At 39.5% G+C, this 17478-nt stretch overlaps 2 protein-coding genes across 2 annotated transcripts in view; one reads left to right on the top strand and one right to left on the bottom strand.

The window, feature by feature from the left end:
• The first annotated feature begins 6373 nt into the window (after positions 1–6373).
• ptges (prostaglandin E synthase) lies at positions 6374–8044 on the top strand. The gene is made up of 3 exons (XM_062435067.1): positions 6374–6487; positions 6578–6660; positions 7757–8044. Exons 1-3 carry the CDS (start codon positions 6374–6376, stop codon positions 8004–8006), a joined length of 447 nt encoding a protein of 148 aa, XP_062291051.1. The 3' UTR covers positions 8007–8044.
• Positions 8045–17272: 9228 nt separating this feature from the next.
• garnl3 (GTPase activating Rap/RanGAP domain like 3) overlaps positions 17273–17478 on the bottom strand; it is a 70489-nt gene continuing 70283 nt past the window's right edge. Inside the window, exon 29 of the mRNA XM_062435085.1 lies at positions 17273–17461. Coding sequence (XP_062291069.1) covers positions 17273–17461 — 189 coding nt within the window. The remainder of the gene's footprint in view (positions 17462–17478) is intronic.

Below are 17478 nucleotides of genomic sequence, written 5' to 3'. Positions count from 1 at the left end.
GAAGAAGACTTGTTTAGGCCCGAAATGTTACAGTTAACTTTAATGAACTGAAAACACACTGAAGTAGTGACGGCTTCTATACTAAATCTGGCATTAAACCATGGTTGCGTTACCTAACCAATGTTGTTGTTGTTGCTGTTGCGACTTGCCTGTGATGGTACACACCTGTCACTCAAAGTGGCCACACCCTTAATTATGCATAACTTTAAGCCTTAATAAAAAATTGAAATGGTTGAGTTATATAAAAGATTGACTCGCTTTTGGAACCAGCCCCAAGTGGATATTTGAGGAACTGCAGTGTTTCTGTGTTGGCCTCAAATTTGAGCCCTGGAGGTTGCTGCTTGTTGAAAATATGCTATGCAATATTTGTTGCATTCTGGTAAATGTAGGCTCTAACTTGTTTTTAGAGCTCAACTCTTACAAGGGACCAGTTACAGCTGGATTACCAAAAGGACGAATTGGGTAACTTCCCTTATTCACTGTTTCATTTGGTTTGTGTTAATTTGTCCACTTGGATTTTGGTTTAGGATACACACACACACACACACACACACACACACACACACACACACACACACACACACACACACACACACACACACACACACACACACACACACACACACACACACACACACACACACACACACACAAAAACAATCTGGCTCAGGAATGTGAGGGAGTTTACCACAACAGCCAACTGAAAATATGCAATGTAATTCATTAACAGTAATGCCAATAAAAACAAAAAAGTAGCAATGATTAAAACACAGAGCAGATAGCAAGATAGAAAAAGAAGGCAGTGCAGGTTGGATTCCTGCTGTAGAAAAGGGAGAGGAAGTTTTTATATGGCAGACCCAGGTGAACCAGATACACACTGACGACCAGGCACTGGCAGCCTCCTACACAGTGGAGGAGGCGTCACATTATACACTACAAAAGCACAATATCCGCTGACACATACAGAAAGTCCCTAAGATACTTTACCTGCTTTATTACCTAATATTGAAGCCCTGGGTCCCTGTTTAAAAACCTTCATTATTTCACCTGATATGGTGCTTACATAGCACATATTCCTAGATTATAAACCTGGGGCTTTATAATAGTCCACCATAGGGATATTGTGTACGGAAGCGTATTGCATTCACTTGAAATTAAAAAAATAAAACTAAAGCTCTGTTGTAATTATTTTTATATGATGTAATTATTTTCCTTCAGCTGTTAGAAGTGAGGCTTTATATGTGTTTAAAACATGCTGCGGCCATTTCATCCTACCATGAAAGTTAAGGAGAGAGATCTATCTTTGTGCACCCTAAACGAGTCAGACCACAACCTGTGTGCTCCTTAGTGTGTTAGTGCTTGTGGACTGTGGTGGCTCCTTCTACGTCAGGTCACTGAACAAATGACCCTACCTTAAGAGGGTTGGACTGGTTTATCCTGCTGTATACAGATGGATGAATGAGTATACAGCCCCATGCATTTTTAAATCCTTCTCAGTGTAAACATACTTGTCAAAGTACCACTATCATCCACTGTGATCAATAACAGCAGAATCTCGCTATGTCTCAACCCAAACATGAAGCTTCACTTCTAACAGCTGAAGGAAAATAATCACATCAGATATTAATCACTCAGAAAAACAACTTTTTTTTCAAGTGAATGCAATACGCTTTCGTAATTGTGCACAGAAAAAGGGAGGGACAGGGTTCACTTTTGGGCCCCCAAACATTTTAATCTGGCCATGTTTGGGATTTAAAGTCAGAACATTTCAGCTTCATATGTTTTGATCAATCTTTTTCAAATCTGTCTCCCACCTTGATGGGATTCTTAATGGCTGCAATACTAAATTGATGGTGTCCATCTTTAAAATATTGCATTAATTGATTGATATCCAGATAAATGGAGTTTGCCCATTTTAGCATCATCACTGTTCTCATCTCTATTACAGTAAAGCTTTAAAGGGACTTAAAAAAAAAAAAAGATGAGCTACATTATATACACTGCTCCCTTTGGTGTTGTCTGACAAAAAATATAGTATAAGAGGCAGAGAGGAGAGGGTGTACCTGTTTTTCTTTTGAGAAAGAGACAGCAATTCTTTAAGTGTACAGCTGTGATGTCATCTCAAGTCCCGTACGTATGCTGAGCTGTTCCCAGCCCAGACAGAGGCAGACTGAGAGGAAAACACGCTGGGCTGCTAAGAGGATATGATGCACATATTCAGAATTCATGAGGAAAACCAACACTATTCAGGTAAGAGAGAAAATAACAGTTTTAGGGGATAGACCATTATATATTCTCTCTCTCACTCACACATTAATGCAGCAGCTGCATCTTTACACATCACATTACCAAAACACTGGCATGTCTCCTGCACTTTGTGTGTGTGTGTGTGTGTGTGTGTGTGTGTGTGTGTGTGTGTGTGTGTGTGTGTGTGTGTGTGTGTGTGTGTGTGTGTGTGTGTGTTTGAGCATCAATTCCGACATCCCAAAGCTCGGACACAGTTATAGATAGCTGACATGAAAGGTTACAGCAGCTGGGATGCTCTCGCTGAGCAGGATGCATTTTATGAGACACCAGATAGATTAATGAATAATTAAATATCCCATAGCCAGATTTCTACAGGCAAAATCAGCAGATCGCCATGCAGTGAGAATAAAGGGCAGTAGCTAGTTTTAGGAGGGCTGCCCCCGCTGTGTCCACTCACTGGGACAGGATGGGTGTGGCATGTAGCAGCAGACCACTTCTCTCTCTCCATCCTCATCATTAATGTCATTCTCACTCTTGCTAATGGCTCTCTATGCAGCTGTTAGCTTTGCATGATGAAGGTCAGGCGGTGGATTGAAGGAGGGCAAGTTGAGATTTGTATTAATGAACTGGAATGATTGGAAAACTCTGCTGCACTGATCCCTCTGCAGCTCTGTAACTGTTTTGAGTATAAGAAGTACACACAATCCACAGATGTTTATCCTATATAGCGTCACATGTAATGTTATTAAATGAAGTAACTCCTGTGGAAGAGATCTCTGTCTTTTGCTACAGCTGTCAGAGCAAACTGCCTGGTTCATTTATCAATTTTTAATATTCCAAATCATGAGAGCTTGAGTGGTTCACCCCATTTTACCTCAGAGTAGCACTATTCATCCCATTCCTGCTGCACTTATAGCATTATTTTAGGTAGTTTCTTTTGGGGGGGCAGGAGGTTTAAATGGATTTTTGCTACAATTGTGCACAAGAGGACAGATTTTTGTCTCTAAAATTGTCTTAAAAAAAAAAAAAAGACAATCAAGTGTCTGTATTAATCTGCCACTAACTAACTTCCATCCATTTTATTTCCTCAGGCGTTTATCACATCATAGGTGACAGCCATGCTTCATCACATTTAACAAAGTTAAGCAGCTTTTAAGCAGCTACGAACAGGCCCAGTGGTACTGCAGTAACGTCAGAGGAGAGACTCACCAGATGAGTCGTGTCTTGGGCTTAAAGAGGACTGCCTGGACGGACTGCTTCAACTCCTCTCTTTCTGTGAAGACTCTCTCAGTGGATTCTGAAAAAGTGATCTCTGTAAATATTTACATGCCACGTCTGACAGCCCTGAGAGACAGAGAACACCTTGAGACAGACAGCTTCTGAGTCTGTGACCTTTTAACTCACGGTAACCCTTATCAGGCCCTGCAGGCAGAGCTGAGTGTAATACTTGTGGTTTTTTTGGTTGTTGGAAACAGGAGAGAACTCGATCTGAAGCGGCACTTTTCTTCTTTTGTGGCACTCGCTGCACCTCCCTTTCCCTGATAGCCATTTTTTTTTTCTTTCGGCAAGCCTTTTATAGAAGAAAACCCAGATAAACATACTCCAGGAGCACACTTACTCACACAAGCATTCACATGAACTCAGTGTTGATGTCAGTGTAAGTTTTTTTGGTAAAAACATCTCATTCCATTCTTGAAAAATATGTTGAAATATCTTCACTCTGTCCACAACATGTCAGGAAATATAAAAAATACAGTTCTGTACATTAAGGATGTATTGAAATACATTTAATTTCAAGATAAAGAGAGTATACTGCTATTTACCTGAAAGTCCTGCAAAATATATTGATCATACACCAATGTTTTTATTATATTTAGATGTAAAAAATGTAGTGATGTTTTTGAAATATATAAAACAGCAATGACTGGTAAATACTGTAATATTTTACAATTATATAATTCAATTTATTTCACAGTATGTTAAATTTATGTTCAAAATATTAAATCTCAGTGTATGTAAATATATTTCTATTGCATAAAGCTGAGGTGTGTGCATTAGTGATGTGTGTCTACAGCCTGTCCTCACCTGCAAAAATGCAAAATATAACAATTAATCGTGTATATTAACGTGTACTCACATGACCATAAGAGATTGAGGCTACCTTGTGTGCCCTCACATCTGTATTGAGTCTACACACCTGTATAATCTGCCTCCTGGCCTGTTTTGCACCATGGGCTGCGTCATGTGTTCCCAGCTGGTTGACATGTGGACTGTGAGAGTAAACAGGACTGGTCGCAGAGCCATGGAGCTCACCGCCTACCCGCAGATGCTCCAGGGAGGCTACCACAGAGTTACCAGTCTCCACTACATGTCCTCCTTCTCTGACGCTGAGGACTGCTGTGACGACACCAGCTCAGGGAGCTCTCTCACCTTGGACTGGCAAACACAAACTGAGGGCTGACACGTGACCAAGAGGTGCCATGACACAAAAATGTAAATAAACATGACAAAATACACAGGAAATGTGGTGTATTTGTAATAAATGCACTAGGATGAAGTGATGTTAATTGTTTTTCTTAAAGCCAACGTCTTAGATTTAATAATTCTTTCTCATCAAATACTGCGGAAAGTATTTAGATCTTTCACTTAAGTAAAAATTAAATACAACATACCAATGTCATTTTACTTAAATACAGTTTTGAGGTACCTGTACTCCAATACATTTTAGAGGCAAATATTGTACTCTTTACTACCATTATCTGACAGCTGGAGTTATTTTACAGATTAACATTTTGAAACACATAATCACCTTTTCAATATGATTAATTGTATATTGTCTAATCTAAAAAAAATATATCAACCTCAACCAAAAAAAACATAAAAATTCTGCTTGAAGTGAGTACATTTACATTACAGTACATTTACCCAACAATACTTCTGAACTTTTACTTAGGCTAAATAAAAACTTCAAATACATGACTAAAAAAAGCCCCCAAAAAAACAACAACAAATCATTACATATTATCATAGTTTCACTTTAAGTAAAAGATCTGAATACTTCCTCTGACTTAACTTTATTTTTCCTACTTGACTGAAATTACAGAAGTATCATCATTATAATAAAATAATTGGTTATGGAAACAGTTCCTGTGATTGTTATAATATAATTGGATTATTAATAAAGATACAGTAATGTGAAAGTGACATTTTACTGTTGCAGTTGGTAGATTGGAGGCTAATTTATTTAATTTAACTACTTTATATACTGTTAGGTAGATTATTCTATAGCAATGAGTCAGATTTTATAAACTGATTTTATGTTTTTATTTAATGTATTAGGGTTTTGTCTATTCTAGTAATTACAGCTCTCAGATACTTGGAGTAAAGAACAACAGGCTATTTGCCTCTAAAATGTAGTGGAGTAAAAGTACCTAATATTGTATTTGAGTACAAGTAAATGTACTTACTTTAAATGAATGCTGTCTTAAACAAGATGTTTTCATCATACTGTAGTTTACCATATTGTATCACGTAAAATGAGGGTTATGGTTAGATTATCAGCATTGAGCAACACAGGGATCTTCACTGGGATCCTAATTGCGGTGGAAATTTTCCTTGTTTTGCAACCAAACCCACAGCCCATATTATGCCAGCAGTCTCACGTGAAATGATTTTCAGAGTATGAGCATACCACAATACGTAAAAGACAAGACAAACAATAATCTGATTAAATTATTAGAGCGTGACAGAAACGCACACCCCATTTCATAAATGGAAGCTGGAAGTTTTTTTTGTTGGTGTTGTTTTTTGTAAGATCTTGGTATGTAAAATTTTCCATCATTCAAAGAGATGATTTAACTTCAATTGTAAGTTACAAAATATAGCCTCAGGGAGCGCATTTGTGAGTTCCAAGGTATTTAACATGTCAAATCTGGGTTTCCCCAAAATAATGAATGAACCAGCCTGTCATGATGATGTGGATGAGTGGGTGGAGGCGTCTCAGACCCTACAAATACCTTTCCCCTCTGGATCACTTACACTTTTCAGCAGCGTTACGCGCACACCAATCCCGGAGCCTCTCTTTGAATTCAGCACAATCCTTTTTTTTTAAATAATTAAAACAACGATGGCAGTGATAAGAAACGAGGTTTTCTCCTGTTTTGTTTTCTACGGCGTGCTTCTGGTGATCAAAATGTACGTTATAGCGATAGTAACGGGACAAGTGAGGCTGCGTAAAAAGGTAAGCGACTCCTGTCGATGACGCCCAACTCTTGCCCCAACATTGGACAATTTTCACTGACCAACAATGTACTTTTTTCTACCCTGAAAGGCTTTTGCCAACCCCGAAGACGCGCTGAGACACGGAGGTTTGCAGTACCACAGAGAGGATCCATACGTGGAAAGATGCCGGAGGTGAGAGTGCAGAAAGTTTGATTTATTGGAAATCACAATGTCACGACATGCTTTGACTTTGGATAAAATATTTAACAGAATTGCATCGAGCAGTAGGCTTAGTGTATACAAAGATTTAATCTGCAAAAACAAGATTACAATCAGGAAAAAACATTTCTTTATTTTATAGTACCCACTGTTATTCATCCTATATTAGTCTATACTTCCTGCAGAATGGTTCCTACATTAGGATATTGCTATTACTATTATTATTATTATTATTATTATTATAATTATTATTAAGTCACTGAGTATCTGACCAGTAAAGTTTAATGAGTACTGAATGTTCACAGTTTGCGTAAAAGCTTATGTGGCTTGGTACTTAGCATTTTACAGACCTGCATGTGCCATACCATAAAAATAATGAAAAGTTCTACTTTATTCATTCATTAAAATGCATAATTCCCAGTAATGATTTAATTCAGTTGCAACTCCTCAGTGACATTATTTTGTCCGTGACAGCTGTGAGGAAAGCAGATGTTTTTCTACTAGTTTAAACTTGGAATATACATGAACATGTGACAGGAAACAACTGTGCGTTGGCAGTTACAAATTCTAAATTTCCTGAAAAATCTGGTCTGGCATTTACTCTATGCTTGTAGTCTGTGAGCCTAGTCATATCTTTTTCATGTGTGTTTTTGTAAGATATGCTAACAGGGCAGGTTTCCTAGAATAATATTGTTAAAAAGATTAATCCGGTGGAAGGAGAGGAAGCAGGAAAATATGTGGCGCAGATCAACTTACTAACCTGACATTCAGCTGTGCCAGAAAGAGAAAGTTACAGACGTCTGCTGCTGTACAGCACATTATGATGCATCTGAGACAAAGAAAGTCTTACCCAGACCAGACTGAAATAGAGTAATGAGTCACCTTGCTGAGAAATTACGAGGATCGAGGATTTTCACTGTCCAGTCAGCTAAGCTCATAACTCCACTACTGTGTCATCACTTCACTATAGTGTAGAACAAAAGTCTCCCAGCTGAGTCAAGACATTACAACATAGCAAAAAGTGATGTGTGCCCACATGTGTGACTAAAACTAATTTTCTCTTCCATAGAGCTCATATTAACGACATGGAGAACATCCTCCCTTTCCTGTTCCTGGGTGCCATCTACTCCCTTACTGGACCTTCACTGGCTGTGGCCCGTCTTCACTTCTTGGTCTTCTTCATGGCCCGTGTGCTTCACAGTGTAGCCTACCTGTTTGCCCTGCGAGCGCCAACCCGCTCGCTGGCCTACACTGTCGCACAGATACCTTGTGTTTCCATGGCGCTGCAGATCCTAACAGCAGTCGCAGCATATGCTTAATATGAGATGTTGGACTAAATAAGTTTGGGCTAAATAGATGGCGGTTACTATGTGTGACCTGTGTGAGGAAAACACACAACTCCTGAAAGGGCTCCTTGGGAAGCAGAATGGATGTCAGTGAGAGTGCAATATAAGGTGTGTGATCACACCACTGCTTGGGTTTGTAAGATTTCATCAGTATTTTTGTTTTATTTACAAATTTGAAATGTGAGAATGTGTTGAAAGTTATTTGAAGTTGACATCTTGTACTGTACACAAATATTTAAAATGCAAATGAAGGTTCTTGCTCTTATTTTTCTTTTTAACCAGGTTTTGTTAAATAATCTGGAAGATTACTGATGGACTGTTGTAGACATTTAGTTTGAAACTTTGGGCTATTTTCCAGCGCTGTATGTTGATCCCCTGCCCCTCTGTGTTTATACACAACACAGACCACCATTCAGGTGACGTCGTATCTTCCACAGCTTCATCTGTTTCTTGTGAGGATCTTCCTTCTGTTATGTTAACATTGGATTGTGTGTTACAACAAAAGCATAGTGGATCCTGGCATGATGACCCATGATGTTCTGATGGTCTATGCAGCAGAGATTGCTATAGCAATCAGTGGAATACAACTTTATGCTCCTACAGTGCAAGTAAAACTGTCTCTCAAGTTCCTTTTAAAGGATATGATGGTCGATTTTCTATATTCCAACAAAACTCACTTGCAGAGCCAAACTAACAATGAATCAAGAGGTAGGACTTTGCTACATATTACAACCTCTTGATGTTGTACTGAAAAATCTAGAGACTGAAAATGCATCTATAGACAACAACAGTGGCCTACAGCATGGAGGAATAAGATAAATCAGGCTTAAAATACACACACACACACACACACACACACACACACACGCGCACGCGCACACACACACACACAAACACACACACAATACTTGTAGGTAGATTATTACAATGCTGGTTTGGCTCTGCACTTGTTGACAATGAGAAAAATATAGACATTTTCCAGCCTTATCCTTTAGGGTACTTAAAAGAGGAAAGGAATCCTAACACTGAGTTTGGACTAAGAAATAAATGTCTTGCAACAACCAGTTGAGACAGAAAGAACAAAAAAAAAAAAATGCAGAAGAGCTTTTCTCTAATATTTAATTGTTAGCTGTGAATTTTAAATCAGTGTATTTTAAAAGTATTATAATAATAATTTATTAGTGATGTTTTTAATTCTGCTGATACATTCTTGTTCGTAGGTAATAAAACAATTCACACATATTCTGAACTTTAATGTGATTTGTCCATCAGTAAATAATTCTTTCATTTAATTGTCTTTTCGTAGAGACATCACATTGTTTACTTTGCCTGGTCATGCAGAAACAGTATGTTCTAGTTTTGCAGGGACAGGGCCCCACTTCGTGTGTGTGTGTGTGTGTGTGTGTGTGTGTGTGTGTGTGTGTGTGTGTGTGTGTGTGTGTGTGTGTGTGTGTGTGTGTGTGTGTGTGTGTGTGTGTGTGTGTGTGAGGGTGAGATGATCCAGAAGTCCACGGCAAAGCTCCAGCATTCCTCCACAATTATGTAAGACCTTCGGCTGGGCTGTGCTCACTGTTGTATCCTGAGGGGCCGGCGGGGGGTGGGGGTGGGGGGGCGGCGCTGAACCATATAGACTTACTGACAGAACAGACATGAGACATTAAATACTGAACAGGATTGCAGTATGTGTGATCTGTGTGTCAACCTGTTCAAATCACCTGTAGCATTATGAGTAAAAAGTTATTTTTATTGTCTTGTTATAACATCATATTTTGCTCAGTCTCATACAAAACACTTATTCCTCACTCCTTTGTAATTTGTTTTTGGCTCCTGACAGTAACAATAACGATAATACTTTGTGTAGCCCCAAGATGTATGTACTTCCAGTAATCCTATTTCCAGTGATGACTAAACTTGAAGTTACGGAGCTGGAATATTTTGTCAACATGGGATCTTTCTTTTTAAACAAAAGAAATATAACAAACCCACAGAGTGTGGGAGGATTGAAGAAAGCCTAATCCTTAGCTCTGAATGAGCGAGCATTAACAATACATACAATCTGTGTGAAACATAAAGCTAATGATATGCCAGGGACAGGGGTGTGTCTGTATCCTGAGTATGCGTCATTGGTGTGGTTGTCTCAACCTGCCTTTAGCTATGGGGCAAAAGGAAAGGGTAGTCCTTCCTACTCCTCACTTTTCCTCTTTCTCTCTCTCTCTCTCTCTCTCTCTCTCTCTCTCTCTCTCTCTCTCTCTCTCTCTCTCTCTCTCTCTCTCTCTCATGCGATAAAATCATCGGGTGAATGAGCTGGAGTGCCTGACACACAAAAATCACAAAGCACTGCTGAGTGACGAGAAATGTATTACTACATAAAATTTTACCCCTGCAAAAGCTTTATTTTCTTTCCTTGGTCAGTCCCCCACAAGAAATAAGTTTATGTTGGACAGAATGGCCTATTGTTCAGTAGGTGTAGGCTCACCTCTGGGTACTTTGATAAAGAGAGTAATCAGATTAAGGAAGTACCTCAACAAGAAAACTGAAGAGTAAATATAAAAGAAAAAACTGAGATTAAATCACACAATTAATACTGAATAAGATGTTCTTCACTGTACTCATTGCTATTGTTCATGCTGGCTGTGAAAAGATCCCCTTCAAATGCTCTTTCAATGTAAGTGATAGGGGCCAAAATCCACAGTGTTTCCACACAATCATTTTGTGCAAAAATATATTTAAAACTTTATCTGCAATGGTGATAAATATCCACTTTATTTGACTAATCTGGACAATTGAAGCGTCATTTAAGCTTCAGATAAACTTTTAAATACATTTGCCCAAAACTAGGCTTGTGGATTTTGTCTCCCATCACTTACATTGTAAGTTCCTTATGAAAGGATATTCTACTGCACTAGATCCATCAGAGTCTACCCTCTGCTAACACTGTCTGCTGGGTTGTTTGCAGTGTTCACATACCTCTGGTCAGCTGAACCAGTAAGTTTCCTGGATTTCTGCTATCTAAGTACCAACAAATACTATAATCAGTACAACATTCAGTTGGAGATGGGACATGGAGAGCTGTTTTTTAAGTGACACATTAGATCTTGCCATGAAAAGGTTGTATGGCAATGCTCTTGTTCGCCAACAGACTGCAAGTATGCAACTACCCCATAAGCTCTCTTTGACACATGAATACGTGGAGGTCCCTTGTAATTGCAGCAGAGTTGCCACATGATGGATTGTGGCACCAAGGAATCTTCACTTTGTTTAGGTCACATAGCTCAACGTCCCATGATTGCCATCTTTCCATAGGTCCTGCTGCTGAATAGGGTCATCCAAACCATGCCCAATCTTCCAAAGATTTACAATACCTATGCCAAGGTTTAGAAACCTTGGCATAGATATTGTATGGAAGTAGGTAACCTGGAAGGAAAAAACGGATCATGGACTCCAAGATGTCTTCATTGCCTGTCGTTGTCTTGCACATGTTGTTGCAGTATGTAGGCAGTTGTGCCAAAGGGCAACATCTGCCATACATAATTAGTTATTCTTTCCTCACCAAATGCCTTCAAGTGAAGCTGTGCATTGGCCTGTTAGCAGGAAAAAGCCTCACCTGGTAGAACATGGCTTTGATATCACCACTGACAGCCACTGGTGACTGGTGGAATCTAAGGAGCACCCAGAGAAGCGAAGGACAGAGAGTGGGCCCTGGGACCAACTGACTATTCAGTGACTGCCCCTTGTAAATGAACAGTTATGGCAAATCCTGACCTCACTGTTGTGTGACACTCCATAATGATGCAAATACCAGGAATCCTTTGAGTTCTTGACATCCCTAGGTGGTACTTTGGCCACATACTAATTCCGTTCCACTTTCTGCATCTCTATGCGGTAGACTTCTGCCAGCCTTGTGTCCTTGAGGAGTCTCTTTTCACAGCCAACAAGTGGTACGGTATAACTGCCTCCTGCAGATCCTGGGAGTTAGTTTTGTGAAGGATAAGGGTCACATAATGTCATTCCAGTCACATTGATTTTGGTAGTGGCTAAGACTAGGAGCTCCAGGGCTTGCTGATCATGTTTAGATTTTGTCACTAGCTTTTAGTGAGATAATACATCAATCCGTCGGAACTTCTCAACATTGTAACATAGCTCAGCTTCTGGGGTAGTAGACTTAGTGAAGAGACATTGCTGTTTGTGCCTTGGGCTCTCCATGAGACTTGAGGGGCCCTGCAATGTCCAACTAAGTCTCACCGGCTGTAAGGGGACCAGTAGGTGCACCATGTTGGATCCAATGAGCATTTGAGGCTGTACTCTGTGCACTGGCAGAAGAGGTAAGTCAGGTAGGTGTTTGTACCGCTTTTGAAGCAACTCAACTGGATACAAGTGCTCAGATAGCCATAGTTGATTGACAGTGAAAGCGCGGTGTATCGGTCGTGCACTGGTCCTTCTTTCTAGGATAAGGTGCACTCTCAGGGTAAAATTCAGTAGTCCAACTGGCTGTTTGGCCTATAACTTCATATGTAACCATGCACTGAGATCAAGTAGGGTTTATGTCTTATCCATGCCGGTCTGTAGGATACCATGAATTAGAGGTTCCAAAAAACTCTCAGCAGCAGTATGGTTTCATGCCAGGAAAAAGCACTTCAGATACAATGTTTGTTTTGAGAATGTTGATGGAGAAGTATAGGAAAGGTCAGAAGGTGTTCCATTGTGTCCTTGTGGAGCATATGACAGGATGCCATGAGAGGAGGTATGGTATTGTATGAGGACGTTGGGAGTGGCAGAGGAGTATGAAAGAGTGGTGCAGGACAGTACAACAGCAGTGAGGAGTGCGGTTGGACTGATGGATGGGTTCAGGGTGGAGGTGGATTACATCGATGATCGGCTCTGAGCCCTTTTTTGTTTGCAATAGTGATGGGCAGGTTGATGGACGAGATCAGGCATGAGTCTCCACAGACTACGACGTTTGTGGATGACATTGTAATCCGTAGTGAGAGTAGGTAACAGGTTAAGGAGAGCCTGGAGAGCGGAAGGTCTGTGACAAAAGGGTACCAGCAAGACTGAAAGGGAGGGTTTACAAATGGATAGTGAAACCAGCTATGTTGTATGGTATGGAGGCGGTGACACTGACGGAAAGACCGGAAGTAGATCTGGAGGTGGCAGAGTTGACTATGCCAAGATTTTCATTGGGAGTGACAAAGATGGACAGAATTATGAAGTAGACGGACAACTCAGGTTGGAAGGTTTGGAGACAAAGCAAGAGAGGTGAGATTAAGATGGACATGTGTGGAGGAGAGATGTTGGTTATATTGGAAGAGGGATGCTGAGAATGGAGCTGCAAGGCAATAGGGAGATGCCAAAGGGGAGGTTTACGGATATAGTGAGGGAAGACATGCCAGTGCTTGGTGCGCAAGAGGAAGATGCACAGTTGGAAACGGATTATCTGCTGTGGTAACCCCTAGAGGGTTAGGGTTAGGGTTACAGCTGAATGAAAAAGGAGAAGATCCATGGTCTCAGAGTATGAAGCAAAATCACGTTTGGAATTTATCCAAAAGTGCTGAATAAAGAGCAACTAGAGTTGTTGGATTCTTTATTTTCAATATTTTGCCTTTCATCAAAATGCTTCTTTGGTTCTGACTGAATGCTGGGGAGTTCAATATTCAACTTCTGTAGGTTTGTTTACACTTGAGGATACATGTGATTTGTTAGTCCTCTTGTCAGTCTTTATATTCATTAGAGTCACAAGTTAATGAATGGGGTCCACAGTTTTCCAAGTCTGTCTTAAAACAATAGTTAAGTGACCATCTGAACACTGAAATAGCCCCCCCCCAATAACCACGAAGATGTGAGATGTGGGTTATTTAAACTAAGATTTCCTCAGTTTTTTTTGCTTTATTGGTTCCTGGTTGCAACAAACACCTTGTCATACATCTCAGACAGTGCTTGGCTCGTTAACATTAATTCAAAACGTGGACCTGTGTGAGCTGCTCACCTCTGTATTTTGCGACTGCTGGTGAACTGTGGGAAACTGATTATTCTAAATTCAATTAACGACTCTGTTGGTAGTCCTTGGGATTATTTGGACAGTGTAAACTTTTCCATTGTAATATAGAACATTAGTAAATAAAAAACAAGTTTAGAGTTCAAATTTCATAAATATTTATTACATATCAATGAACAGAATCGACTACTTTCACAGCAGTGGTCTACAGCACTTGTTTAAAATAATTGCTCAAATAATAATAATATTAATAATAATAATAATAATATTAATATAGTTCAGTTTCATTTGAGGCCACATTTGATACACAAACATTTACAAGTAGTACTTGGCATTAAAAACGATGGCGATACAATATTTTAAGACACTTGGTGTTTTTTTTGTTCATTTTCTTTCATTTTGATATCACAGAGAGGTTCAGCAACAGTCTAAACAGTAAATATTAATTCAGATACAAAAAACCCCAAACAAAAACAAAACAAAACAAAACAAACAAAAAAGAAAAAAAAAAACGTGAAAATGCCAAGGGGAGGTAGAAACAAAGAGTACTCGACACTGGAGAAATAGGAACAACATAATTGGAAGAAGCAGCGTTACAAACTGTAACTGCCGGGCATCTCCCAGTCACCCACACTCAATCAGAGTAATAAACACTAAAGTAGAGTACCTTTGTAAAAATCCCCCCACCCCACTCTTCTTCCTCCCTTTTTAGTTTTCTGAGTTGTGTTATAGTGTTGGAGGGGTTCACACTGAGACAGGCAGGACAGAACAGCGGAGAGAGGTATGAGGGAAAAGTAGGAGGCGTCTCATGCAAGATCTGAAGGCTGCTGTGTTGTGAAACCACCACACAGAGGCGCTCTCATACCCATATTAGCATAGTCAGAACCACTGCTACCAGTCTGTTGCACCACTTGCCTGTGGATCATTAAAGCTTTCTCCTTTTTGTTTTTACAAACTGTCTAGTGTTCATTACTCAGAACATTTTCCCTGTTTCATGTTAGAGTTGGCCTTCACACTGACTGGTAAGACTAATTAAACTTTAAAAATGTAAGCTGATATAATTGGTTTCAAGGTGATTACTTCAATATGTCACTGAGAGCCTGTCTAAATTTGTTTGTCTGTGGCCTCTAGGCTACAGCTGATTGTTCAAGATTCAGAATACTGCAGGCTTTTTATGCTGCCAGTTAACTGATTGCAGCAATTTTTTTACACCTGCTCTGCAGTGCTGATTGCCCAAAAGAGGGAATGCCTCTAAAGTAGCCAGACAACATGCCTTTTGTAGTTTTAAAAGTGTATATTTGCACAAAATGCAGTTTAATATGAGACTTTGAAACAAGATTAGATTCAAAACTACATAATTATAACCTTTATATAATTGTAACCTGTTACAAAAAACCCAAAACAGGACTATAAAAGTTTCTTTCCAAGACAGTGTTTGATTGAAGAAGAACCTAATTAAGTTTGGTATGACTGCGAATTAATGCCACCAGGATCTGACTAGAAACCTGTAGGTTTAATAAAGGATATGATAACTGATCAGTGAATGAAAATATAAGCAGGTTTGTTGGTTTTCGGGGTGTGTATTTGTAAACATAGTGGGGGATAACTGGACATTAGAGGGGTGTCCAGTGTTAATTAGTGTGCTGTGAATTGGCCAAAAATTCATAATTTCAACCGTGTTCCATGTTACTCAGCTGTTAATCAGGTTTTTACTGGACAAAGGTTATTTTTATTTTTTAGTTTGTATGTTGATCTAAATTAAAATCATTCTGTATCTATTTGGAATTGGTACTATACAATATAAACAATAAATTAATACAAACAAATGGTTTTTAAAAATTTCAACAAGATTCCTTCAAGATGCACCACTTTTTTGTACCTTTCACATAATGAAAAAGACAAAAACTAAACATATTTTACATTTATATTTTAGTATTTTTTAGTCAAGATAGTTTTAGCTCATTTATAATTTTTGATAGTTTGTGTTTATTTTGATAAAATTATGCTTTACTATTATTTCAGTTTATGATTAAATACTGTATTTTAAATGTATGTTTTGTCTAAAACTTGTAGTTTTATCCTTTACTTGTAGTTTTTCTATATCAATACCCTTGCTGTACCTTTCACCTAAAGCTGTAGAGAAGCACCATTGTACCTCGTGCCATCAAACATGACAGTCAGTAAAACAGGCTCATTATCCTTTTAACCCCCATACTACCTCTCTCGTCTCACATCGTGGTTTGCTTTATGCTGTAATGTTCTGGTATGATGTTGCAGACCTCATGGTTTCCAAAGAAGCCTTTTGATGCAGAAGACACAACACTTGTAGCAAAGGCAGGTCATGCAGATTTAAGGTCGGCTCATTCTTATGGGGCGAAATGTTGAGTGTGTGTGGCTTTGAGAGATTAGCTTCAGTCAGGTCAAATTATCCTAACTGAATAGAGGTGTGGGTCACCATGGACTACAATCATGGCTGCTACTGCCAGACACCAGAATACGGTGGCTGTTAAGAGGTGTAGTTCAGTGGGGGATGCTGGGAAATGGCACTTGTGGGAGACTTTGCCTCCAGCCCTGTCTACCTGTGTACTGTGAATAAGGAGAATAATAAGGACTAATATATGCAGAGAGCATAAAACATCATACTTTTACTAAATGTGGGAATAAAATGGACTTTTATAATATATCTATAAATATGCATCACAGGCATGACTGTGTCTGCATCTTTGTGTATAAACAGATGTACACTTACATATGCATATTATACAACATTTGAAAGTGGGTTGGAAATAATCACATAATATACAACACATATTAAGCTCTAGCAACTTCAGAGGGCATGGTGAATGCAGAGATTTTTGACGTGCCTCGGTGCGCAGATTTACATTCAGTTTGTGGTTTGGGATCAAACCATTAACGCTATCTCAAGGCTGTTACAGAACTCTGAATAAACCACGGCATCTTACGCAATCTCATTGCCTCTTTGGGTTATTTGCTGCAGGGCAACACAAAGACCCAAACACACGGTGGCCGAGGGACAGCTCACGAAACAAACACGCACAGACACATCCTCTAACTCTCACTGCACCCATCTTGTCTGATGAATGGGGAGACCAAAGATAAGGGATATAAACAAAACAAAAAAACCCAACACAACAAACAACAACTTAAAAGCAAACCAACCGAAACAATCAAATCATGGTGACAGCACAGGAGTGGTTGGGCAAAGAAGTGCACGAGGGGATTGTCTTCACTTTAGGTCCAGGACATCCTCTTCGAAGGATGTGGAGAGGGCGAATGCGCTGGCGAGAGGCGGACTCTCGGCTCGCAACACCACCTTCTCTGGCTCGGCCTCTGAACTTGACGAACAATGAACGTCCAGGTCTGCTTCAATGGACTCTGAGGCTAACCTGCTGTGCACAGACACATATGAATCAATCTTAAATGACAGTATTT

This window comes from Scomber scombrus, chromosome 15 (assembly GCF_963691925.1).
Source record: "Scomber scombrus chromosome 15, fScoSco1.1, whole genome shotgun sequence".
Lineage (NCBI taxonomy): Eukaryota > Metazoa > Chordata > Actinopteri > Scombriformes > Scombridae > Scomber > Scomber scombrus.
The sequence above is the reverse complement of the archived record's forward strand: the minus strand, read 5'-3'. Positions and strand labels throughout refer to the sequence as shown.